Below are 26069 nucleotides of genomic sequence, written 5' to 3'. Positions count from 1 at the left end.
CTATGAGTGTTATTAATCATTCAGGTTGTGAGTCTACCTCACTGATAAATTGTTCATGATAACTGATTGTTATACACAAGCTCTTGTGAGTTTTGCTTGTTTGTTTACTGATTTAATGAACTGTTATTCATTTAACCAGTCAGCATTAGAATGTATGCTTTTAAGCAATATTTTGTATGATAAGGTAGTCAGAACTGACAGAGTTTAATCTGCTTTCTTTTTTGGACATCATCCATACTGTTACAAATGTAAAAGAGTTGAAAATAGATTTTATATAATACAGATAAGAAATATCACACATTCAGATGCCTTTAATTATGTGATTAATAAGCTTGCTCGTGTTCATTCATGTTAACACGTGCACTTGTTTCATGCAGTTGATAAGTTGATGCTGAATCAGTATTTCTTGCCTGTACTGAAAAAAAATGCTTATGAAGGAAAGAATTTGAAACTTAGAGATCGTTTTGTGCATAATTTTTTGCAGATTGGCTTTTATTGCATGCAGATTCTGTATAATTGATCCATACTTGAATGGTGAACCAGAACCCCTGATCTGTGATTCAGAATTCATTGTGATTCCCAATCAATGGTCCACAATTCATCGTGGATCAACTGAATCCTACAGCTAAGCTGAGATCTCAAACACACAATAAATGGTTACATAAAAAGTACTAAAAGGCCTTTTCACATTACACAATTTACACAGCTACACATTCAAGACATATACAAAGACCAGGAAACCCAAACACCACTGGACGATTTTTTTTTCCTTTCTCTTAAAGTGATGTTAATAAATGTGCTGGCTGATAAGAGTTTTCCAGACATGGGCCCATGTTCATTTATATGAACAGCCTCAAATCAGTTTGTGACTCACCTACAACCCTTTCAGTAGTTCATTACAAATAGAACTTAGTGTCTCCAAGATGCCAAGATCCAAACAATGTTTGGATGTTGTTAGAATTATTTGTACTGTATGACCAGTGTTGAGCAAAGACACATCAAAATGTATTTTAAAATAAAATAACAAATACCCTAATTTATCAAAATAAACTACAAAATACCACAGCCACACAATGTATCAAAATAAACTGCTTATTTTTGTATTTTTAAAAAAAATACTTATACAAGGGAGCATAAAATTTCTTCTTAAACCTTCCATTAATTGGCCTATTTGATCTATCCCTTCACCATTACACTGACTCAGCTGATTAAGTAAACAATGTTTGATAGCAACAGCTTTTCTCTGCCTGAGTCATGCAACAAATCTGACATATGCAACCAGTTAACAGATAAAATATTCACATATCCCTGTGATCTCCCAGATGAGGGTTCAAAAATCATGATCCTGCTAAACAGCTTCAGTTAGAGTACAGTATTCAACAATCAAATATTTATTTATTATTGGATTTATCATTGGACACCTATTTGGAAGTTGAAAACAAATATTTTAGCATTTCAACAATTATTAAATTATCAATATGTTTTGATTTTAAATGTAGCCAGAAATGTAATCAGAAAGTAGCAACAGAACTTGTCAAGGAGTATTAACCCAGCTCTAACCCCTGAATCTATAGAGAGCCATAGAAGTATAGAGGAGGGGTTTTCCAAACTTTTTGGAGCCAAGGACCCCTTATAGGGGAAAAGATTTTCCCAAGGACCCCCTCATAACTATAGCAGTGTTTAAGGCTAAAGTTAATGTGGGTGGGAGTATAATGATCATAATATGATTGTTTTATTGGAGCTAATGGTCCCTGTTTTATATGTATTTTATATGTATAATTGTAGACAGTGGCGCAAAAACGCATAGGATCTGGCTGCAGACATGCACTTGCATTTTCAGACTTGCACACTCAGACACCAGACTCAACCCCTCTGCTACCTGCGAAGTCACTTGCAGTTGACACAAATTGTGCGTGTTGCCAGTGGAGACAAGACGCTGTGATGAATGGCTTAATGTATTAAATTCAACATACAATTTTTTTTAATATAATGCATATATCTATAGTGTTTTCCTCCCATACTGCAAAACCTTTCATAAAGCATTATGTGGCATAACGGACTAAAATGATGAAGACCAAACTCAATATGCTCCTCTTCATTATTAAAACATAAGACAAGCAGGTGTGCCCAGAATAAACACAACACGCAAAGTTTCGCGTTTTCCCATATAGAATAATCTATACAGCCCCTTTATGTCATTGTCTTTTTATTGTTTTATTAATGATGATTACTACGGGAAAAACGCTTAACAATGCAATTTAATGCATTGCGTTTTGGGCTCGTCTGGTTGCCTGTGCGGAATTAGTCTTACCACTTAGCTAATGCATTTCTTAATGTGCATTGCCACATTAAGCGGGAGGACAAGTGAAAGTTTGCGCGTTGTGTTCATGGCCATATTGCTTTGTAGTACAATAAATTAATAAACTCGGATCTATCGAAGTTGATCTTTTAATTGCACTTAATGTGCTTGTATTCTTAAGTGTTTATGGTTTTCTACAGAAGGAAATAATTAACGAGAGACTTTGAGCAACTTCATATATTTTGCTGTTTGTTACTGAATGAAATCCAAAGATCCGATCTTAATAGCTATTTAATCTTTACATTCTTTAGATTAGCATGGAAGCCCATTTCGGCCAGGTAAGGAAAAAAAAGTCTTAAAAAGTCTTAAAAATGTCTTCAAATGACTTTAAAAGTCATAATTACGAGATTATGAAAAAATTATTTATTTTGTTTATATTTTGCTTGTATTTGTAATAATATGTAATATTTTTAGTTACTCATTCATTTTGCAGGATCAGTACAGATTTTTCACTGAATAGCCTATACAGTGTGGAATCACAGACCCGTACTGAAAAGGTGATGTTAGATGTTTTTTAATGAATTTCTGCCCAGCCAGCTCACCCTGACCACACATTACAAGCTAAAACTGCCATTAAGTCACTAACTATCCATATGGCTTTAAAATTCTTAGAAACCTTTCCATTTGCTAGTAATGCATTTCCACCTGTGCATGTCCTCCTCTAATCATCAGATATTTTACAGGTAACAAACCAAAGGAAGTGGGCTGCAGCTTTGCTGTGAACATACTTCAAGATGTGAGAGAAACTTGCAAGGCAAGATGAGGAAAAATGTAAGATTTCCTCTCTTAATTTTATTGGAGGTTTTTTTGGGGATATTTATCTATATTTGGGTAATTGATAGTTATGCGTATTTCCCTTTAAAGAAGAATAAAAGCATTTATGCCAAAACCATTAAATAACATATCTAATATCTAATATGTTATTTATTTTTAAAGCCCAGTGTTAGTAAAGATGGTGTGGTCAGTGGAATTCTGGTGTTTGTAGGAAATGCGAAGGAACATCTCCCAGCATTCTACTACGATGTTGCCCTGATGATTGAGGTAATTCATCTCTTATGTGATGATGTGATCAAAAGTTTACATACGCCCTGCAGAATAAAGAGCTTCATCAGGGCAGTAATTGCAATTTTGGCAATTGCAATTTTGTTCTGAACACATTCAATCAAAGACTATAGAATCCTTAAAAGGACTTTGATTCAACTTTTGTAGCACAGAAAAACATAAAAATAAAAAATAAATAAAATTACACAGTCCTTAAGGGGGTTGTTTTCCCCCACTCTACCCTACTATTACATGATTCCCAATTATTTCCAATTATTTCACGATTTCTTGTATTTGTACAGGCTTTACATTTTATTTCAATGTTGTAATTAGTTCATTCATTTGATTTTACTTGTGAAGTATATTACATGACCGCATTAAGTACGTTTCTCAAGAACCCTTTTCTAAGCAAGTTATCTGCATCTCCTGTGCTGCATCAAAACACTCTGAATAATAGCTGTCACCTTCCAATTAATGCACAATCTGTACATCGTATGTAAGGCTCCAATAAAATTATAAGGTAATTATTCCATCACAAATAAATCTTAAAGGTTTAAATAAATCTAAGTTGCAGTGACTGGGACAGACTTTAAGTATCATCTCCGTTTAAAAAGATGCAATCTTCCTATTTACGTGAACAGGTTTGAGTTTAAGTACCTGTTGCTGCGACAGCAATTCCGGAATGAGCTTCTAACAATCCTGTATCATGTCAAATCGTTAACAGTGAGAAGTCCAGATAATACATACGAAGAACGGGCTTCCCGATCAATGCAAGCACAACTGATTCATTTTAGTTTTATTAGCATAACAACACAATAAAATTTACCCGAGATAGGTTTTAACCATAGTAGAGACTATTTTAGCGGAGATCAACGCCGCCTAGTGTCAACCGTCGGAGTTTCAAAATAGTAATGACGTAATGAAGACTCGTGTGCTGAAATCACGTGATTTGCCCAATTTGATGCGCACTCCGAACCACTGATTCAACAAAAGATCCATAAAGGTTTCTAAGCTGCATGAAGCTGTGTTTCAAATGCGGCAATCAGTATCAGGTAGTAAGGCGTTGCTTGCCTTCCTGTCTTTTTCAGCTTTGGGTGTTTGGACGCGGCCTACGGGCATACCCATTGGACGTCATGACGTCATTACTTCCGGGTTCTTTTTCTAGGCTGTGTTTTGTTGTCGGGCGGAGGTTGAGAAATTGTTTTCTTCTTTTATTTTATTATTTGACCTGTTTATTTACAGTAGTGTCGGGATGAATCGTATCTTCGGACGAGGAAAACCCAAAGGACCGCCACCAAACCTGACGGACTGTATATCGGGTGTATGTATTTGTTCTATATAACTTTAGAGAATGTGAAACAAAAGAACTTTGTCTTGAAAGCTGAAATGGCCTCAGTGTTACTTAAATCTTTCTCTGAATTATGTTTCCTTATATTTTCAGCCTAAAGACTTTTCATGTTATTAATTATGAGGGGTTGAAATATGTTCTGCTGTGTCATGTAGTAAAACAGAATCTGTCCATGTTACGTTAGGTAAACATCACATTGTACATTTCTTGTGTTGTTTTTTAGTTGTTCTCTTGGTTTTCTTATGTTAAAGAAGTGACATGGTTGGTGTTTTTGGATACACACACAATTTTTTCTGAAAGTTGTGTTTGACAAAAGCCTTGTGTTGAGGTTCTGTGAATATGAACCAGTCCTGCTGGTTTTTTTTAAAGATCGGTGACTTATCACTAAGTGTCATTTTTTCCGCATTTACTATTACGGCTTCTCACTTTCTACATTAATTATGTATGTTGTTTCCTATTTAATCTCTGTCTTTGCCTTTCTGAATTCCAGGTCGACTCAAGAGCAGAATCTATCGATAAGAAGATAGCTAGACTTGATGCCGAACTGATGAAATACAAAGATCAAATGAAGAAAATGAGGGATGGCCCATCAAAGGTAACATTTGGCTCAGACTCTACTTAGGTGGAATTATGAAATTTCTGTATTAGCATTAAAGGTATCACTCAGCAAAAAAATTAATTTCTGTTTAATTTACTTGCGTAGGGGAGAGTGGGTAAGATGAGCCATTTTTTTTACTTGGTCCTCAAAATAAGGGAAGATGAGGCAGAAGTAAACTGAAAGTATCTGAAGTAATTTCAGGATGTTTTCTATCATTTTACATGATCAGAATAAATGTATAACAAAGGGTTCTAAAAATATTCTCATAAAGATGTGTTCCCATGGCTCAATTTGCCCCAGGTTAGAGGTAAGTTGATCTGAGTCAGTGGGTAAGATGCACCATCTGAGTGTAAACTGACCATCTAACTGAATCTGATTCAAAAATATGTGACAGTTTACCTAAGTTACCTCTGTTAAAAGCAAATTTAATAATGAAATTTTCTTTTACAAACAGCCATATTTATTTTCCTAAATCTAACATAAACAACATAAAATTAACCAAATTAAGTTTAAATGTCAATACTTTTTCGGAGGGTGAACCAACTCCAGGGTAAGGCAGCCAAACATATTGACTATAAACTAGTCTTTTTAGGAAAAAACTAGACATGGGTGTCATGTAGGCTAATAAAATATTTGTAATAGGAATGAATTTGTATTTAACGTGATTACAACTTAATACAAACATTAGAAATGGATAATTATAATGTTTCATTTCGAGTTTAAGCACTCTCAAAAAAAAATTTGTTATAATCACTGAAGCTGTCTATACTGAATCTTTTATTGAATCTCTTAATGAATCTCTTATTTACATTGTGTGTACATCTGCGCTTTGCTGTTTATGATAAGAGAATTCAAGAGTTGCACGCACTCAATAAAGCTGATGAGTTTCAGCAATGACTCATCTGAAATATATGGTCACATGACAGTAAAAGTGTACAGCAGCTAAGATACAAGGGGTGGGTCAACTTACCCACTGGCTCATGTTACCCCACTCTCCCCATTCCATAACATTTTCATCATTCCGTGGAAGAACAAAAGGGTTGTTAGGCTTTTTTCTATACAGTGTAAATGGATGGTGATTTTTATACTGCAAAGCCTTAATTTGAAAATAAAAGAGAAGAAAAAATGTAAGTAGTCCATAAAACTTGTGTGCTATAGATCACATCTTTCGAATTCACATGATTTTGCAATAGCTCTTAAATGTCATTTATACTTTATATTCAAACCTGGTGTGTCACAGTTGGTAGAAAGAAACAATGGTGTTTGGCATCATTTAATGTTAAACCTGGTGTGACACTTATATACTAGGTTTAAATATCTCCAAATGTGAATAAAATTTAAGAATTCTTCTTCTTCTTTTTTTGTATGTCATTCACACAAAACTCTTGAATAGGTCCAGAAGACACGGAGCTAGTGCTCTCAGTTTTCTGTTACTTGATTTTGCCTTGATTTTTGGTTACTAAAAATAAATCAATTTAAGTTTCTTTAAATGTCGTCTTTTTATTTTTATTTTATTTTTTTACATCTATTTCTTTAGTGTAAAAAAAAACAAAAAAAAAAATCATGCAACATTTAGCAATATATGTGACCCTGGACCTCAAAACCAGTCTTAAGTAGAACAGGTATATTTGTAGCAATAGCCAAAAATACATTGTGTGGGTCGAAATTATAGAATTTTCTTTTATGCCAAAAATCATTAGGATATTAAGTATAGATCATGTTCAATGAAGATATGTGAATTTCCTACGGTAAATATATGAAAACTTGATTAGTAACATGCTTTGCTAAGAACATTTGGACAACTTTAAAGGCAATTTTCTCAATTATTTATTTTTAATTTTTTTGCACCCTCACAGATTCCAGATTTTCAAATAGTTGGATCTTGGTCAAATATTGTCCTAACAACCCATACATCAATGGAAATCTTATTTATTCAGCTTTCAGATTTTATATATATATATATATATATATATATATATATATATATAAAAATTAAAAAAAATTGACCCTTATGACTGGTTTTGTGGTCCAGGGTCACATATGGCATCTGATAGAGTACACAACGCAGTGTATGAAGGTCTGACTTGACAATGCAAACAAGACATTGGAAAAAATATGTTGTTCATTTTTTTTCTGGTTCTATTCTAGAACATGGTGAAACAGAAGGCCATGAGAGTCCTCAAACAGAAGAGAATGTAAGTGTCCTTGTTTGTAGTCATTTTATTATCATGTTTATGCATAAAATCTGAACTGTAAATTAAAGCTGCTAGCAGTATTGATCGGGCCCTTTCGTCTTAGTGCACTCTGGGGGTGCTGGTGTGTTTTGAGCATCCCTAGCCACTCAGCAATACTTCCTGTCTCATGGCAAAATATCAGAATTCACTATACTGCCAGGGGAGTGACATTCTATTTTGCTAGATTGCATTTAGATAAATGTTGCTAGCAAGTTTTAACATATGTCTGGCACAAAATAACACTTTCCTATGTGTTAATATCATTTTTTTTTTAAATTTAGCTGGGTATTGCTAACATGCTTTATGCTTAGCTAAGTGTTACTAGCATGGTTATGCATGTTTATGAACATGTTTTGATTTCCTGAAGATTGTTAAAGAATCCAAAGACTTAAAGTTCTAAAACCCATATTGTGTTGTACTGATTTTCTTTTGTCGTAAAAGTGTATAGGCATCAGAGTAAATTGTAGAGACCCCAAACTTGGCAGGATGGTCCTAAATTTGAAACACTATTCTGGCACACAGCAAATTATTTTTTCTTCTGAATCCTCGAGTTAGGCCCTTCAAATTATAAAATTCTTCTGCCATTTAATTTTCTTAATCTGACTTTTCTAACTTGTCCTGGGTTGGTTCAGTCTTCATCAACTTTTGCAAACAGAAGCTAGGGTCAGTGCTGGCAAAGTAAATTCACACTTGTGTTGTGCTGCCGAAGATGCTTACCAGTTTCTAATTAATGGATCATATGGTGGTGGAGTTATAGTGGGTTTTCAATTGTAGTACCTCCTATTAGTGGAAGTTTACAAAACTTTGTGTGCATTGTCAGAATATCCTGTTGTCCATGTTTGTGAAGTTTTGTTATGTTTGGTCATTGTGTTCAGCATATATAGGTCATCTTGTTTAAAAAAAAAAAAAAAAAAAAAAAAAAAGTGAGCATTGGATGGCCATTTAAATTATGACTTACATCTCCACAACACTTTGAGTCAAATTAAATTGAAAAATTTTAAGTTTTTGTCATAAATGTCTAGGGATGATGTGTGCTAAGTTTCATGCAAACCGGACAAACAACGTAGGAAGTTTTCTCTTTATTGCAAATTGCTGTATTATGTATACAGTGCTGTATTTTCTGTATTTCTTAATAAATATGACCCAAAAAGAAGTCCAATCAAACAAGTGTGACAAAAATATATACTTTATCATTTTTTTTTTTGTTGAGAAAAATGATCCCGTGTTACTTATGTGTGTGGCAAAAGTGTGTGAATCTTTGATTTCAGTGGTGTGACCCCCTTTTGCAGCAATAACTGCAGTTAAACATTTATTTTAACTGCTGATCAGTTCTGCATAACGACTTGTAGGAATTTTAGCCCATTTCTCAGTAAAGAACCACCTCAATTTTGTGATGTTGGTAGGCTTCCTCCTATGAACTGCTTGCTTAGGTCCTCCTACAACATTTGAATTCGATTAAGGTCCAGACTTTCTTTGGTAGAACGACTTTTATGTTTGGGGTCATTGTCTTGCTGCATGACCCACTTCGCTTTATTTCATAAAGCAAATTTACCATAGCTCAAGCTCAGTCACTATGGAAACAAATGGTCTATGGTCTGGGGCAGACTAACTGTCAAGCTGAATTCCTCTAACACTGACCAACAGACTGACCCCCCAAGAGCTTTGACACAATCCGAACACTGCCTATAATAATATCCCCTTTTTCAAATCGGGCCATTCTCTGATTCTTGGCTGTGTGACATCACACAGAGCCAGACCGCTCCCACGACTATTGATTGACGAGGCCGTCTAGACCCACCCTGAGTGAGCTATAAACAGTCCGCTGTTGTTTTGATGTAATATTGAACATAGTAATTGTCATTTACTCCCGACATCTGAGCCGCTGAAGACGCAGAGGATTACTTTCGCTTTTGAAGGGAATGGTCCTCCTGACATAATAAATGCGTTTATGTTCCCGCAAATCATTCGTGATCCAGCTTCACTTACAGAAGAAGTGAGTATAAGGATTTTTTTTTATGCATCATTGCAAATCACCTTTCTTAATAATGTGCTAGTTAGCAAGTTTTGTGACTAAAGTTTACAGTCTCTTAGAAATTGGCTCGTCACCAAATGGAAGAGAGAGGTGGGGTAAGCAGAGCTTATTAGCATTTAAAGAGACATGCAACAAAATGGGTTGCTGTGTGCAGAGCTGATTTTGACAAGGTAAAAAGAGTGTTGTTTTAAACTAGCATTGAGAAAATTTTAACCAAAGTATGTGATAAACTTTTCATTAAGACCTTAAAGAATCATATAAACGTGTGGAAAATGGGCATCTGATGACACCTTTATTGTATTGTTCTCAAGATTTAATGACATTGTTTTAAAACAGTGTTTGCTAACCTTTTTATCTGCTACAGCACAGTTTTGATAGGTAAAAAATCCCACGGCACCCAACTAAGCAAAAAAAAAAATTTTTTTTCTATTGTCCACTTGTGATCCTATCGACCAAAATGCATTTTAATTCTGTGTAAACAGGGGGCCCTACTGACAGATATGTAATATTGGATCCTTTTCCAGAAAAAAAAAAAAAAATGACAAAGTATATATTTTTGTCTCATTTGTTAGATTGGGTTCTCTTTGTCAACTTTCAGGATTTGCATGGAAATCTGATGATCTTTTGGGTTATATTTATGTAGAAATCGAAAAAATTCTAAAAGGTTCACAAAACTTTCAAGCAGTACTGTAGTATACTGTTGTACTATATTTATTTGCTGTTTTTTTGGCACTGCTAATATGTTGAGCTCTTGTATGCTGTGTTTTCTTTTGCAAGTAACTTCAGTTAAAAGAGTTAGCTAAATGAATAAATGAAAGTGTAAGTAACTGTGTTTACCAAGTGCTTCACACAACACACAGAGAAAACCTAATTGGTCTATAGTCTTAATTGCTCATAATGTTTCCCAAACCTTGTTGTATCTCCAGGTATGAAGGGCAGAGAGATCAGCTGATGCAGCAGTCATTTAACATGGAACAAGCAAACTACACCATCCAGACACTAAAAGACACCAAGACCACTGTAAGAATGCAGTCATAAGAAAAATACTGAAAATGTGATATTCTGTATTTTCCTTCATGTGTTTTTTCAACAATTGCAGTAAGTATACTTGTTTTCTGTGTGTGCATGTTCATGTTTTTACATAGGTGGACGCAATGAAAATAGGTGCCAAAGAAATGAAAAAAGCATACAAAAATGTTAAAATTGATCAGATTGAGGTAAGATTCTTTTCATTCCTTTACTTAGTGTAAAATACTTGTAATAATTGTCTGAACTGATTAAAAATTGATGTCTATTATAAAAAGTTTTGCTGTTCATGCTGCAGGATCTGCAAGACCAGTTGGAGGACATGATGGAAGATGCTAGTGAAGTGCAAGAAGCTCTTAGCCGCAGCTATGGGACACCTGACATCGATGAAGATGACCTGGAAGCAGGTTAGTTAGAACAGTTGTTGAGGTAGTTTGTTTTATTTTCTGCATTTAGTAAATTCTGTTTTTATTTAATAATTATTTTTGGTCTATTACTAATAAATGTATGTATTTACATGCGTGATTATTTGTTTGTACCGTAAGAGCTGGATGCACTTGGTGATGAACTCCTTTTGGACGATGATAATTCCTATCTGGACGAGGCTTCTTCTGCTCCAGCGATCCCCGAAGGAGTGCCAGGGGACAGAACCACGAACCGGGTAAACACTGCGACTTACTATGAATTATATCCCAAATTAACTTGTATTAAGCAATTGACTGCAAGCACAGAAAGCAAATAAATATGCATTCACATACAACATACCAGTTCTAATACTGTTATAAAAAGTACTGGTACTTACGTACTTTTTTTTTTCCCCCAAACAGTTAAAAAAAAAACATTTTTAAATAAACAGTACACAGTTTCACAGTGAGACCAAAAATTAGCATTAAGCCATATGCTGGCTTTGTACTGTCTTTTTGTGAGCTGCTCACCAGTTACTGGTCTGTGCATTCAGAGAGAAACGTGTAGGTTTCGTTTTGTTTTTTGTTTTTTAAACCTCGCATTCAACTCTGCCACAGAGTTTGTGCTTATTAGGCAAGGTAAGGCATGACAAGTTTATTATATAGGCGATTTCCTACACACCAATAATTCAGCTTTGCTTTAAATTTGTTTTAGGTTGTTTATAATTACTGATGTTATAATGAATACCACTGTAATTTATTTTATTATACAATGCAGATACATTAATTAATCCCACCAAAATACAGATGAAAAATAAAAACATTCTAAATGTATCAAAGTGCTCTGAAGGCAATTTCAATTGTTTTTGGCCCCCAAAGCTCTGGTCCAATCATAATTTGATTAGAATGGCAAAAAGTGTCACTTTATTACATAAAATTGGAAAGAGACAACATACTCTATACTGATTATTAAGATTAGATTTATGAAATTACATGCAAGTATTTCATTCTGAACACTGCATTTTAGATATATGTTCTTTGCTTTCTGGAGACATGAGATAACATCCACTGTTATAGAAAATGATTTCTGCGAACTGATAGGAGAATTCTGTTTTTTTGCACACAGGATGGAGTACTGGTGGACGAGTTTGGCCTTCCTCAGATTCCAGCTACATAGTGGAACAAAATGACAATGCTACATCCTAAACTCTCAAACGATTTGGACAAATATCTACAGACATGACAATGGGACGGATGTCAAGATTTCATCTTTTTAAATCTCAATCTTGATCTACTTCAGATTATAATCTTTTGCTTCGTAAGAAATCTGTCCATGATAACTTTCAACATGAATCACTGGGTTGGTTTTTTTGTTTTTGTCTGTGTAGATATGATTTATTTTCTGAATGATATACACCGGTAGGTGGTTTACTTTGTACTACAATACACTTTATTGAAAGCATAAATAAATATTATTTACATACAATATCAAGAATCCAGGAAAAAACAAACAAACAAAAAAAGTACACCGATGTTTCTGTACACAAACACAAACGTGTATACCTAATAAATCTACTATAATGTAGTTCAATATCCATTTGGTGATCCAGCTATCACCAGCTGAGTCTGTAGCTGTGAGGAAAGATCTTCTTGTGCAGATATTCCACAACCTCTTTTTTATCCTTGAGTTTCTCAAATTCATAGTATGAAATCTAGAAACAGAGTAAAACTAAGGCCATTGTGGAACATACACTAGTTTAGAATTTGCTTAATTGACTAAGTTTTTACCTTGTCATGAATACAAAACTGAGGTTTAAAGGAATAGTTAACCCAAAAACAAAAAAATCATTTTACTCATTTTCTCACATTCATGGTGTAAACAATTCAGAAAACGTACATTTAAACCGCTGAAGCTGTATGGATAACTTTTAGACTACCTCTGTGTCCTTTTCAGAGCTTGAAACTTTTGGACATGTGGATTGAATGGATAACAATTCTTTAAATACAGCTGTCTTCTTAAGTTAGACCTTGAAAAATCTTTAGAATGTTAATTAACCAAATAATAGGGAATATAAAATTTTTTCCTCCAGGTCCTGCACATTCTTTGGTCTCTTCTTCATATTTGAACCCTATTTAACAGTGACTGTTATTTTCACACAGAGGAGAATTGATGCTTAAGGAGGGTGATGACAGGTAATTTGTCCTCATTTTGCCTTCTGGGAAACATAATTACCATATGTAGTTTCTGAAGAAAAAAAAATTGTCCTTAAGCATCCATGAAAGTTTTTAACTTTTGTAATAGTTGTGTACAAGCCCCTCAATTTTCTTAAACGTGAAAAGATGGATCTAAAAAAACAGTCGCTGTTGGACAGTTCAAATATGCGTGTGTGTGTCTATATTTATTTGTACCATTCTTCTCTCTCTCTCTCTCTCTCTATATATACATATACACGTTTTAATTATTAGTTTTGTAGATTCTGTAAGGTGCATGTAAAGTTACGACCACAACTCTAATTTTCTTTCTACTGTGGAATGTAAACGATTTATTTTAAATGACTTGAGGATAAATGACAAATTTCATTTTTGGGGGAACTATTCCTTTAAATTAACATTTTAGCATGATCTATAAAATATGCAAATATACTTAGAAATGCATAGAAGAAAAAAAAAAGCATTTTAGTAGAGCATACAGTCTGTTATAAAAAGGCAGGAGAAAAGAAGTTTGCTTTACCTGAACAACTTCATATCCCAAAATCCTCAGGTGACGCTGCTTAATGGCTTCCTTGCCTAGTAGTGTCTCTGCATTTGCTGCAAAGCGCTTTGACCCATCAATACAGAGAGCAATTCTGATAATAAACAAATTAATGTTAAGATCACAATATGCATACATGCATCCTCACAAACTACTAATAATCAGTGCCTACTTTCTTTGCAAACAGCAAGACATGCCTTACCTTTTATGGACTTCATCTGTATGAGAAGCAGGCAAGACATACCCTTCTTCATCTAGTTTTATCTCAATGTCTGCAAATATACAAACAAGAAAATAGTGGCATATACAACCACAGAGATATTCAAATCTAAAGGTTTACATGTATTAGTGTAAGAAGTTGATAGCTATAGAATTCTAGGACCAAAGTGAATGCGTTATATGTACCTAGCGTATAGCAATATGGTGTAAGCACTTTGGAAGCAAAGTAAGATTGGGCTCCCAGCAGATCCACTAGGGCGGACTTCACAGCATTGTAGAAATTAGGTTCCACCGGAGTCTCCAAAGACTGTCCAGAAGCCAAAAATGACTTCACTCGAAACTTCTGCGAAAGTCGTGGTCCCTTCATTTAAGTGTAGGACATATGTAAATGAGCATTGTATTTATCAATAAATAAACAACATTAGTATATTATTCATATATAACACTTCTTTTAAATTGTATTATTTTTTGGGAGCCAAAAAGGCTGGGTATATTTAATTTTCTGCATTCTGCAGTTTTGTGCACAGCTGTGTCCATGGAGCTTCAAACGCTGATGACTGTGGATGAACACATGCTTAGTACAACCTAGTTACCTCTTCTGTAGCAATATTGACCTCATGTGTGCACAGGGTAGGGTAGGATCTGATTACATGTAATCTGGATTACTAGGTTGGATTCTAAAAAAATAAGTACTTGTAATTAAAGTGTATATTACATTTTAAAATGCTCATTAATAGGATTAGCTACTTTTTATGGATTACATTTCTACATATTTACTCAATGGCAGTAAATTATTTACAATTTATTGATGCTCCCTAATTGTTTTTTTCTCTTTTGTATTTTCCTACTAAAATACTACTGTGCATGTAGGTTTGACTATATTCACAATAGAGCATGGCCATGTAAATGTCATGAAAATAAAATTGCAAACCATGCTTCTTAATTTGGGGGGGAAAAGGTACCTCTTAATTATACCATATATGAAACAAATAATTACGCAAGTTAATGGTAATAAACCGCTGTGAAACTTCTTGTCACTATTATGTCCAGTAACCACTGGTTCTGGAAGTCTAAACTAAAGTATTTGAAACCTGGAAGTGCGTAATCTCATTGGTGTTTTCATGTTTACTAATGTTTGTTATGGTAAATCAAGGGATTCCCAAACATTTTTTTGTCAGCCAAACCTTTTGACAAAATATTTACTTTACTTATATCTCTGAGAAAGTTAATATCTCAATAATTTAACAACATATATGCATGATTAACGGTCACATTGACTTGTAGGTAAACAAACAAAATATTTCTATTTGAAGTGTAAAAGTTTTAAAATATTTTTTATTTTTATATAGCAACAGCTATTTACACTGTCTACACTGTCACACATGTCCAGTGTGTTTAAAAATTAAATCATAAAAAAGGAAAATAAATATGAAAATGTTAAATAAATATTTTAACACTTTAACACTTCAAATAGAAATATTCTGTTTACCTGCAAGTCAATGTGACCATTAATCATGCATACGTGTTGTTAAATTATTGAGATGTTAACTTCCTCAGAGATTTTTCAAGTAAATATTTTGTCAAAGAGGTTGGCAAAAAATCTGCATCCAGTGTAAACAGCATCACTGATTAATCTACTGCATCTTACTGTATTTTGTCACGCCGCATGCGTCTGGTGCAGACACGGTGTAACAGAGATTTCCATTTGCTCGGTGTGAAAGAATGATTTGTTTGGAATTCCTTTTTAAACACAGTTAAAAAAAATTCAGGTCACTCACATCATAGAATGGACACTCGAGCTTTACAGTCATGTAAAGTTGGGTCAGCTGGGCAAGCACTCTGTGATCTATCCCACTGCCCTCCTCCCCTTCGAAAGAGAGATGGAGAAGATATCATTTAAAACGTTAACAATATTGCATAGGGTCGTTAACAATTAAGTGTTAATTTTAAATTAATTTCTAAAGGATTAAACTTCTATTGTCAATTAACCAATTTCAGCATAAACATGTTAATTATGCAAGCAGATGGTGAAAATCAGTGTATTTTCTATACCATACAATAATAAATAAATAAATGAAAGTGAATTGCATTTAAATGATTAAAGTACTAAATTATTACAATACAGTGGACTGAACATTTATTGATAGCTAAGTACCAATGCTCAACGTTTGAGCATATTTAAACAATTTATAAGTAGGCCAAGTGTATATGAAAATGGAGAATTCCAAAGTATTCCATATCAAGGGTAATGATTACTTAATCAATTAATGTTAAAATAAGTGATCATACATCATATATACATCATACCCAAGTAATGTATAGAAAATGGTTCATTGTTTCTTACCCTGTAGCTGTTGCATGAAGTAAGGGCTGAAGACTTTTGAGACAAAGTTAAGTGGGTATCTCTGTAGAAGGGTACAGGCATACAGTAGGTCTAGCAGGGCTCTGGGCTGAAACTGTGAAAACCGGGCGTGCAAAATCGACTCCACCTTTCGGAACAATCTTCCAGCATCAGGTGGCAGATATCCCAAAACTCCCAGTGCAGCTATCTGTTGTGACACCTGCCACGTCGAGTACTCCTCTGCACGATACACAAAACTCTCAGCCACCGTGTTAAAAACAGGAGGAGAAAGAATGCGCCATCGCCGGAAAAACTGCATCACCTTGGTTACGGTTTCTGCATCAGTAGTGAAGGCAACCTTGGGAACATGGCGCTCAAGAGCTTCCACAAGAAAGTGGTCACTGTGTCCATAGTGCATAAGTGCTGACAACACCACAGTCAGTTCTGAATCTGCAAAATTTTGCACATGATGGACAGCTTGCTTGCAAAGCGCAATTACAAGAGGTAATGCTTGCTTATGTCTCAACTTGAACAAAGCACCTAGAATCTCGCTAATCGCCCCTGGGCCCATTTGTTGCACTAATCGAAGTGACTGAGAATTCATTTCATTTAGAAGCTCCAGATAGCATCCATCTTCACCCAAACCAGTTGCTAGCATACAGTAAGCAGCAACTAGCTCTGCCATATTCCATTGAGCTGTATCTTTATTTTGGAGCTGACACATAGCTTGTTTTATCATGCTGCTGTTAGGGCCTTCCAGTGCAAACAAAGCCCTCGATAACCCACATAGCGCTTCAACACTGAGCCGTTCCAAATTCAATCTCTTCTGACTTTCGAACACCAGCCTTAGCACTAGGCGGCTCTGAGGGTCAAGGTAGAGACGTGTGCAGCCCAGGAGAGCTTTAACCAATACCTCATCCTCTAATCTGTCTGAATCATGCTCCAGGGTTTGACACAGTTTATTAAGGCCCGCATCTGATAGTAGTATCTGTGGTTTCCAAAGACCACATGTGGCATCATGCTCAAAGTCTGCCAGTCGGTGAAGTATAGAAGCCGCTGCTGCACCTGAGAGGAGAGGGTAAGATCGCAGGAGACGTAGAACTTGCTGAGATGAAGTACAGGAGGTGAGTCGTTTCATAAAGGCGTGGTCCTCATCAGAAGTCAAGTGGTGCAACAAAGACAGACCACTTCCACTGGGGAGGAGCTCCTGGTAAGGCCGAACAGATCCAGCAACAAGGAACATTGGGTCTCGTTCTGTGGTGCATACACCCCTTGTACTGAGGCTAGAACATGTGGGAAAACAGACAGTGGGGGTTCTGAGACAAGGAGAAGACAGACGCTTACCAGCACATGCTTTCAGTGATGGAATGATTTGGTAATCCAAATGGCTCAGGAAATGCAGCCTCATTGTCAGCGTTCTGGCCATCATAAAACGTGCTACCATATCCTTAATCTACAGTCACAACAAAAGAAAAAAAACAGGCAAGTTAAACATCAGAAATGTTAATGTTTTAAGTTTAAGTAAGGTTTCTACTGGTGATTCTCAAAACTGGATGCTTCCTTTTCTTCTCACTCTGTCCTTAAGCCTGTAACTCAAAAATGATGCAACTTTCACCACTTGGGTAAGGTACCATTATTAAAAATATATATTTCCAGAAATATAATACATAACACAATCCCCTTTATTTTATTTATTTATTATTATTATTATTATTTTTTTTTAAATAATCTTTCTCAGGTTGCACAAAGATAAACTTTAATAACACAAGGAACATTTGTACAAGTTGAGTATTTACAAGAAGTCTAAAAACCAGCTAAACTGTACTACATAGAGCCGGATGCAACGTGCCATTTTACTGACATCCCCTTTACTAAGAGAACAGCTCTGTGAATCTCACAAAAACATTAATATTAGGGATGGATGATATCTTATTGTTTGTAATGTGTGACTAAGTCACATATCAAGACTAAGTAAAAAATCTTAAATCAAGAAGAGATTTTAATGGTCATCAAAGCCAGGGTAGACAGAGAGGTGGAATCCCTTTCTGTCACGCCAAGTGACACTTGCTTTGCTATACCTAAAACATGAACTGGCAGATGGTGAGAGCAAGCTAAAATTCCCTAACATCAGTCATTTAGCAACAAAATACTTGTTCATCCCTGTCCACCACTCAGAGAGGGTATTCAGTGCTGGTGAAAACGTAGTCTTAAGATGTGAGCCCTGTTTTTTTTTTTTGTTTTTTTTTTTAAAGCTACTTCTTCCTGAATCAAATTCTTTATTTGCTACAGAAAATAATGTTAGCCTCATTCCCACATTTTGTTTACAAGTTAAGGGTATATAAATGTTTGCATTTTAACTAGATTTTTATTGAAATTTAATTTGTTAATTTGTTTTTAATTTATCATGTTGTGATTTGCACTATTTTGTAACCTAACTGAAGACATGGAATTGTTACTTGTACTGTTTGCACCATGAGTGTATGAATAAATACAGAACTGTTTACATTTCAAACTGGTAATTGAGTTCAATAAGTATTGCTTAATTATTATCATGTAGTGTTTTTCAGGACAGTTGCACCATTTAAACATTATCTACAACCTTTCCATTTATAAAAGGGCTGGTGTCTGGATTGTTTTTTATTCTGTTATGTAATTGTAATTTTACAAGGCTATTCGATGATGGATCGGTTATATTTCCAGATCAAAGTTTGTTTCTGAGGCTCACAAGACCACATGCAGCTATCACTTCTAGTCAAAAATGGTGGCATTTTTTATCGTCACTGATATCACAATAAACACCAAAAATATTACAATACAGTTTTAAGTCCATATCGCCCATCCCCAATTAATATACACATATTCATGTACACTTACAAAAGACAAAAGCAACTGATAAAAACTTACGATGCTTCCCACAGTTCTTCTATGAATTTCTCCTCTTGTAATCTCAGACTGACTTAATTACGGCGAGATTTGATCTCTGTGTTGGGCATACAATCTGATGTGCACTCTTTGTTCATGAAAAATCTTAAGGGTAACAGATAAGGGTACAACTGTAAAATCTAAGTTATTCGCTGAAGAAAACACGTATCAAATGCTGTCCAGCGCCTGATGGGACAAGCAGTGCTGAGTTTTTTTTTTTTTTAAGCGCTTAAAACAAAGCACTTTCATATATAGGACAGCTTGGGTCTTTCACTTTTCCAACAGCAGCCCACTCTCTGGACTGGTCAAATTTCAATCAGAAAAGTACGACTGATTACCCCATGGCTAGCTGCTAGTTAGTCTTCTTAAACATAGCCACTATGTTTGTTATGCAACTGGCCCCGGGTTTATATAGTTAGTTAGGTATAAATAACTAAATAAATAAATAAATAAATGAGAAGAGAGAGAGAGAGAGAGAGAGAGAGATTGACTATTTCAGCAGCAGTTCCACACTCTTTCACGTGGAAGTCAAATTAGCAGTGTTAGTGTCAAACAGAGTTCAAAGAAGAATGCTACTCTGTAATGCTGGAAACTAAGACTAAAATATTAATGAATTGCGGTTACCTTTGAAGCATGGATCCACTGCAGATTACACAGAAAGAAACATAGTTATTAACTACTCATTGCCTCAAGACACCTTAAAGACGAGGTCCTTTAAAATTATGCATATAACTTAGCTGACAGAAATTCGTTAAGTTTCGCATTCCCTTAATTAAAAGTTTTGGATAGACGGTGAAAATGCAAAACATTTGGAGGAAGAACAGTGAATTATACAGTCATGCGGTGAGGTCCATTCGACCGTAAACTCCTAAGCAAAGTGGACATTTTTCCGGCATGCTGTGTTCTTCTTCGTCTTTAGAGATTTGATGTTAGACGTATCAGGGGCGTATTACTGCCCTCCTCAGTTCATCTGATGAACTTCGCTTAAGTTAGAGAAATCAAAAAAGAAGAAATTTGAGAGCTGGTTGGATAGACATTATGCAGAAGCTTAAAATGTACCTCTCACTTTATTGGAAATGCAAAATTTTTCGGGTAGTAAACATTTCTTACGATTATACTATCAAAAACAAATGGGAATAAGTATACTGAATAATGCACTAAGTCAGAATATTTTTTATTATGCAATTATGCACATATTAATACAAATATTTACATCTCACAACAGTAATAGAAGAAATTGAAAAAGGTTATACAGAGGGAAAACAAAACACAACAAAAACAAGTGCATGTATGGGTAAAAAAAGATCTATGCCAGGGATTAAAAAAACAAAAAATGGAGTGTGGAGCATCAAGGAGGAGTTTAATATAGGTAAAAAAATAAGAAAATAATAATAATAAAATCTAAATTCTTTTAATTGAATTTGTGACCTTTACAAATTCTAATAATCTTGTGATTAATTTCTTCATAAATTCTGAATTGACAAACCACTTATACCTACTGACTTGATTTGATTTTCTAGTTTTTCCCAGTTTAGCTCCAACCCCGAAAAAAAAAATACCAACCTGTATCCTTGAGATTAGCTTGTTCAGGTATGTTTGATTAGGGTTGGAGCTAAACTCTGCAGGGACACCGGCCCTCGAGGATCAACATTCTCCACCCCTGCGACAAATGGTCATGAGAAATGGCAAATGGCTTCATCTCGCCAACGCTAGTGATCAGTCACATGACAGGTAGACCCCGACTAATTTAAAGACAAACACACATTTATGGTTAAGAGGAATAAAATGGCTAAAATAATATGTAAACCTATTAATACTAAAATATACATAAAATCATTACAATATATTGAGTAGGTTAAAACATCTGTCCTGTGTAACAGCGTCACACTTGTCTCTACATCAGGAGTTCTCAACTCTGCATAGTCCGCGAGATCCATTTTCCTGCAGATTTCAGCTCCAATCCTAATTAAACAACCTGAACAAGTTAATCAAGGTCTTTAGAATCACTAGAAAGTTACAGGCAGTTGAGTTTGATCAAGGTTGAAGCTAAAATCAAGCAAGGTTGAGAACATCTGCTCTACATGATCGTGTTTCCTGATATATAGATATATTTTTATTCTCTCTTTAAAAAGAAATGCATCATAAAAAAATTTAAAAAAAAAATTGTGTTTGCATGTTGCCAGCTGAGAAAAGCTGTGAATGTTTAAATCAAATTGCAAAAGTGTGGCAAAGGTCTTTTAAATTAATTATGTTTGTCTTAACCTTTAATTACATAAATTTTAATTAACTTTTTTTTATAATTAATCTGCTCTGCTTTCTGCCATCTTTCTTTCTCTATATTCAGGTGGGTGGTTAATTGAGTTTCTATGAAGCAAGGCCTTTATTCAAGGCAAAAATTATATACCTGCTCCTTGGATATATTATATAATAAAATGTTTTGTTGAATGGAATTGGTTGCCTTGTTTATTTTGCACAACTGACTAAACTCCACAAGTACATATGCAGTACTTGTTTATGGTTCACTGAACAAGAATGAAAATACACTGTTTAAACCCTTTCCAGTAAAGAGTTGTAAAGCTTCTTTGGATTTTACAAAATTATCTTTAAAATACAGCATCCTCCCAAAAAGGGATGTTTTGTATTATGCAATGCTATACTGATGTTAATATGGTTTATGGCATTATTGCCACTATCAATGGCTGTTTTTCACCCTTCCTCTTTGAGATTGTGTACTTAAATTTTTTATAGTCAAGTTAGAATTAATAAATGAACAAAGAATAATTGTGGAGTCAACTTTTTATTACAGACATTGAATTTAATTAATTATTCAGCTTTCACTATATATATATATATATATATATATATATACACAAACTTATTTCCACAGACATTCACATTGTGAAGAACTATAAAGATTTAATATTGCCATAATACTGCAAGACTTTATCATCAGTGGGTTTGAGGATCTTCTTGTCTGCCATATTCACCACCCATCCAGGTGACAACCCAAAAAAGATCTGACGAGTATCCTTTCTTTGTACTAGCATTTTAAATAATGTATCCTTTGTGATGTCAGGTATGGTGTAGCCATACTTCTTAGCCAGACTTAACCGTGCAGCTTGGACTTTATCTGGGTCTGCAAGGTAGCCACGGTTACTGGCATCTGTGTAATATGGAAGAAGATCTTCACCAGGGAGCAGGCGCTTGGGTATGGCCTCCCCAGACATGAGAAAGGGCACTGGTTTGATGAGGATTTCTAAAACAACATACACACACACACAAATCTTATCAGTGCAACTAATATTATCTATTATAATGAAGTTACCGAGACATCCTAATGAGTCATTGGTTTGTATAAAATGTGTAAAATAAACAATTTAAAGTAGCCTTGTATCTGTATGATAGGTTGGCTATTGTTTTGAAGTCATGGTGCATGACTTTATGTGCACATATTTTTGTGAATATGCCTGTGTAACAGAGTGTAGGCGTACTTACGGAGACTACGAGGATCATAGTAGCTGGTTGTGATCACACCCCCATTTCGCTCAACTGCAGCAATGGCTTTCTCTGAGGCAACCTGGACCTCCAAGTTTACTTTTGCACGAAATATATCAGCACCCTGTAACAGAGCCACATACACACTGGGTTCAATGAAAATGACTTTGATGAATAAAAATTCTGTCTTGCTGCTGCACCCAGCAGTCAGATTTCCTACAGATTTGTATAAACAGATTTTTCCTACAGAAGTGTATAAGGCTAAAACACAGTAAAAATATTTTTTACATAAATAAAGTAATGCTTTAAAAAAAAAAAAAAATGTACTCCATCACTGCAAATGTGACAGGCTTCAACAACAACAAAATATTCACGCCATTTTAACACACACACCTCATCAATGAGCTGAACGCCATAGTCTCGTTTAAGAGGCTGGATTGCAACCCCTCTGCAATTGACAAGTTGGGTTAGATCGATGGGTTGCATGGGGTCAACACGACCCAAATCTATTAGATACTGGAGTCTGCGTAGGGATAGCGGGGGATACTGCGGCCGACGACTGGATGAATAAAACACAAATACACTTCAGGTTTGCACCTTTAAGACCCATAAAGGTAAAATACATATACATATACATATACATATATATAACAGTTTATATCTTGACCAGTATGAACCATAATACCTGTGATTGGCATTGTAGCCATATTTTGGAATGATCAGGTAGAATGGAGTCTGTCCACCCTCGAAGCCCAGTCGGGGTCGATTACCACGTTGGCGTTCACCCTTATGCCCCCGTCCACTTTTATTGCCTCCATGCATTCCACGACCCCTGTGCTTTTCCTGTAAAGTGATAAGATATAATATATTTATGAAGTCACAGGATTATTACAACTGACAAAAAATGGGTATATCTTGGTGCTGGTAACAGCATAAAATACACATTCTTTATTTACTTCTACTACAGACATTGTAACAACGTAATGTTGGTTGGAATTCAGTGAATTTATCATTCAATTCACTATAGAGTAACACACTGTCAATTTATAAGCTTTTTTAACTAGTGAGGTCTGAACCTGTTCAACAGGTTTCACAATATTGGTGAGGACATTTTGGTATAGTCAAACCTCTACACAATAACGAATGCATACACGTTCACTTAGCTATCTAAATAGAGACATCCCATATATCTACATTGTTTTTATACCGAGCCAATTATAAATACTATATCGTAAACTATATAGAAAAATGTTTTTCACTTTTAAAATTTTATATATGAATAAACCTTATTTAAAAAGTTTTTCTTCATTTCACTCAAAGAAAGCATCAGCCACAACTATACATGTAAATACAGCTCGATCTGATAGAACTTTTAATTATCTGCTCTAATTTTAAAACTACTACGGTGATTTTAGAAAATTATAAGAACATGTCGCAACTATATCCCTACATTTTGGTCACCTGACCATGATGCTGCTGCTCAGATAACACGCTACCAATTATCATCTACACCATAACTTCTCGGAGAAGAAAAAAAACTTACATCTTTTTTTGCACCCGGGTTTGGTCGAAGGTTTGCGAGTGTAATGCGAGGTAGATTCTTTACTATATCAATGGTTTTCCCCGTTATTTTCTTGGTCAAAGACATTATTGATGCACAGAAATGCTACTCAAGGACGGATGACCTGGGGATACCCACGTGGTACGCTAAACCGGAACCACATGCAATGAACAAAAAATAATAAAAGTAAAGAATTATGAACATTGCATATTTAGATATAGTGGAGCGTAATCAAATATTTCTTTATATGTTACAAATAAACAGTAAACAGACGTACAATATAATCAAGCATTACTGGGAACGCCCACGACAACGTCATATCCGTGTTTTTTTGTTGGGGGGTCATATTAAATTAATATATAACGCGCAAAATTAGACAAAGTCCTTTTTAAGGATTTCAGGTAGTTCGCTATTTCTACAATCTTACTCTATTTTGCGATTTATTTTGCTTGGTGCAATGCCGAACCCGCGAATTGCAATTGCCTTATTGCCGCACCTTAAATAAGTAAAAACAACAACAACAAACATACAAACAAAAAAACAATCTGGTTTTATATACTGCCGAATAAACAGAAAGAGCCGGCAAGGAGAACAGTAGATATGCAAATACAAAGTATTAAACATATTACGGTTAATATTCATATTTATATGCACTCTAGACAGGCTTCACCACTTCCCCTGCCATGCAGTCGCAGTGATTAATTTCGTCCCCCTGCACCGCATTTCAGATCTGTTTGGGGGATTGGGCTTTTCAGAATAGCTTTGCATCACAATGAAAAAGGCAAAACAAAACTAGAAATGTTTACTTACACAAACCGTCACGTGTTTATGGGTTTGCACTTATCTGGAGACTTCGATGTCACATTATGTTTTCCGTATAAAACAAAATAAATTTAACAATAAAACTGTTAACGTTTCAACGAAATCATCCAATGTACAGAATAAAATTATGATTTCCAATCCCAGTAAAAATGGGCAGCAAGGTTGCATTTATTTAATTGCATCAACTGACTGAATTTACCTGTAGAATAGCGAGAGACGTAGAAGAATGTCCAGAAGACAAAATTCCTGGATGGAGGTTTAAAGCAACAGACAGAGATAAAATTAAAGAATTGAAATGAACTGGAAGGATCACTCTTTAAACAAGTTGTTCCAAGATCTATACAGCAGATAATGGGACTCCACAAGATTGTCTTTGTAGTTAAGTTTTATTCAGTATTATGATAAATTAAATTTTCTTCAATGATCAGACAAGGAATTAAATATGCGGATGATGGTGCATTGTGAAAAAGGGGAGAACTATCTGGAGACTCAAATTTTAGATTGCATACTGGTGATAAGGGAACACACAGCCATCCAGTCAAAAAAGTAACATTAAAAATGTTACGAATATGAGTATGTAATTTTAAATAGTTTTGGTGGGAATGCAGATGTGCCAAAGGAAATAGTAACTTAAAAGGACATAAAAATAAGTGCTACAGTAGTAATATTAGTAATACCTCCTTGGCTGTTCCAAATGCCAGTGGTAGATCTCCAGTTGCACTGTATATAATTAACAAAATTAATGAATGTAATAACATTAGAAAATATGTTTATTAATATTTATTAATTAAAGATTATATTTGTAAATATTATATTAATGCACAAAAAAATTTGTGGGTGTATGATATTTTGTTATTTGTCTGTTGGTTGTTTTTCCTCCCTTCTTTTATTTTCTTTTTTACTCCGCTCCAGTAT

General features: G+C 34.9%; 3 protein-coding genes across 7 annotated transcripts; 1 reads left to right on the top strand and 2 right to left on the bottom strand.

Moving 5' to 3' along the window:
* Positions 1–4540: 4540 nt before the first annotated feature.
* chmp5b (charged multivesicular body protein 5b) lies at positions 4541–12528 on the top strand. The gene is made up of 8 exons (XM_051114793.1): positions 4541–4721; positions 5239–5343; positions 7495–7541; positions 10539–10632; positions 10758–10829; positions 10937–11045; positions 11184–11299; positions 12169–12528. Exons 1-8 carry the CDS (start codon positions 4653–4655, stop codon positions 12217–12219), a joined length of 663 nt encoding a protein of 220 aa, XP_050970750.1. The 5' UTR covers positions 4541–4652; the 3' UTR covers positions 12220–12528.
* Positions 12292–20182, bottom strand: fastkd3 (FAST kinase domains 3). 5 transcript variants are annotated; one of them, XM_051114789.1, is made up of 8 exons: positions 19901–20182; positions 19259–19381; positions 16358–17807; positions 15792–15880; positions 14200–14374; positions 13997–14066; positions 13774–13888; positions 12292–12754 (listed from the first exon to the last, which is right to left on the bottom strand). In XM_051114789.1, the coding sequence occupies exons 3-8, from the start codon at positions 17796–17798 to the stop codon at positions 12656–12658; spliced, it is 1989 nt and encodes a 662-aa protein (XP_050970746.1). In that variant the 5' UTR covers positions 17799–17807; positions 19259–19381; positions 19901–20182; the 3' UTR covers positions 12292–12655. The 5 variants fall into 5 exon arrangements, with proteins under 5 accessions (XP_050970746.1, XP_050970747.1, XP_050970745.1 ...); XM_051114790.1 differs by lacking the exon at positions 19259–19381 and having other exon boundaries at positions 16358–17608; positions 17699–17807; XM_051114788.1 differs by lacking the exon at positions 19259–19381.
* A 328-nt stretch (positions 20183–20510) lies between these two features.
* On the bottom strand, positions 20511–24494 carry mrpl15 (mitochondrial ribosomal protein L15). The gene is made up of 5 exons (XM_051113877.1): positions 24315–24494; positions 23457–23614; positions 23165–23330; positions 22772–22895; positions 20511–22532 (listed from the first exon to the last, which is right to left on the bottom strand). Exons 1-5 carry the CDS (start codon positions 24417–24419, stop codon positions 22183–22185), a joined length of 903 nt encoding a protein of 300 aa, XP_050969834.1. The 5' UTR covers positions 24420–24494; the 3' UTR covers positions 20511–22182.
* Positions 24495–26069: the final 1575 nt, after the last annotated feature.

This window comes from Labeo rohita, chromosome 7, assembly GCF_022985175.1.
Source record: "Labeo rohita strain BAU-BD-2019 chromosome 7, IGBB_LRoh.1.0, whole genome shotgun sequence".
In the NCBI taxonomy this organism is placed as follows: Eukaryota; Metazoa; Chordata; class Actinopteri; order Cypriniformes; family Cyprinidae; genus Labeo; species Labeo rohita.
Note: the sequence above shows the minus strand (reverse complement) of the source record. Positions and strands in the feature narration are given on the sequence as shown.

Coding starts and splice junctions, on each gene's coding strand:
- mrpl15 (XM_051113877.1), bottom strand. CDS start 24,419: ATGTCTTTGACCAAGAAAATAACGGGGAAAACCATTGATATAGTAAAG. Junction 23,615..24,314: donor ACCCGGGTGCAAAAAAAGAT/GTAAGTTTTTTT, acceptor ATCACTTTACAG/GAAAAGCACAGGGGTCGTGG. Junction 22,896..23,164: donor GCGTTCAGCTCATTGATGAG/GTGTGTGTGTTA, acceptor GCTCTGTTACAG/GGTGCTGATATATTTCGTGC.
- chmp5b (XM_051114793.1), top strand. CDS start 4,653: ATGAATCGTATCTTCGGACGAGGAAAACCCAAAGGACCGCCACCAAAC. Junction 10,633..10,757: donor TAAAAGACACCAAGACCACT/GTAAGAATGCAG, acceptor GTTTTTACATAG/GTGGACGCAATGAAAATAGG. Junction 11,300..12,168: donor GGGACAGAACCACGAACCGG/GTAAACACTGCG, acceptor TTTTGCACACAG/GATGGAGTACTGGTGGACGA.
- fastkd3 (XM_051114789.1), bottom strand. CDS start 17,798: ATGGTAGCACGTTTTATGATGGCCAGAACGCTGACAATGAGGCTGCAT. Junction 14,375..15,791: donor TCGAGTGTCCATTCTATGAT/GTGAGTGACCTG, acceptor ACTTAAATGAAG/GGACCACGACTTTCGCAGAA. Junction 12,755..13,773: donor TGGGATATGAAGTTGTTCAG/GTAAAGCAAACT, acceptor CTCTGTTTCTAG/ATTTCATACTATGAATTTGA.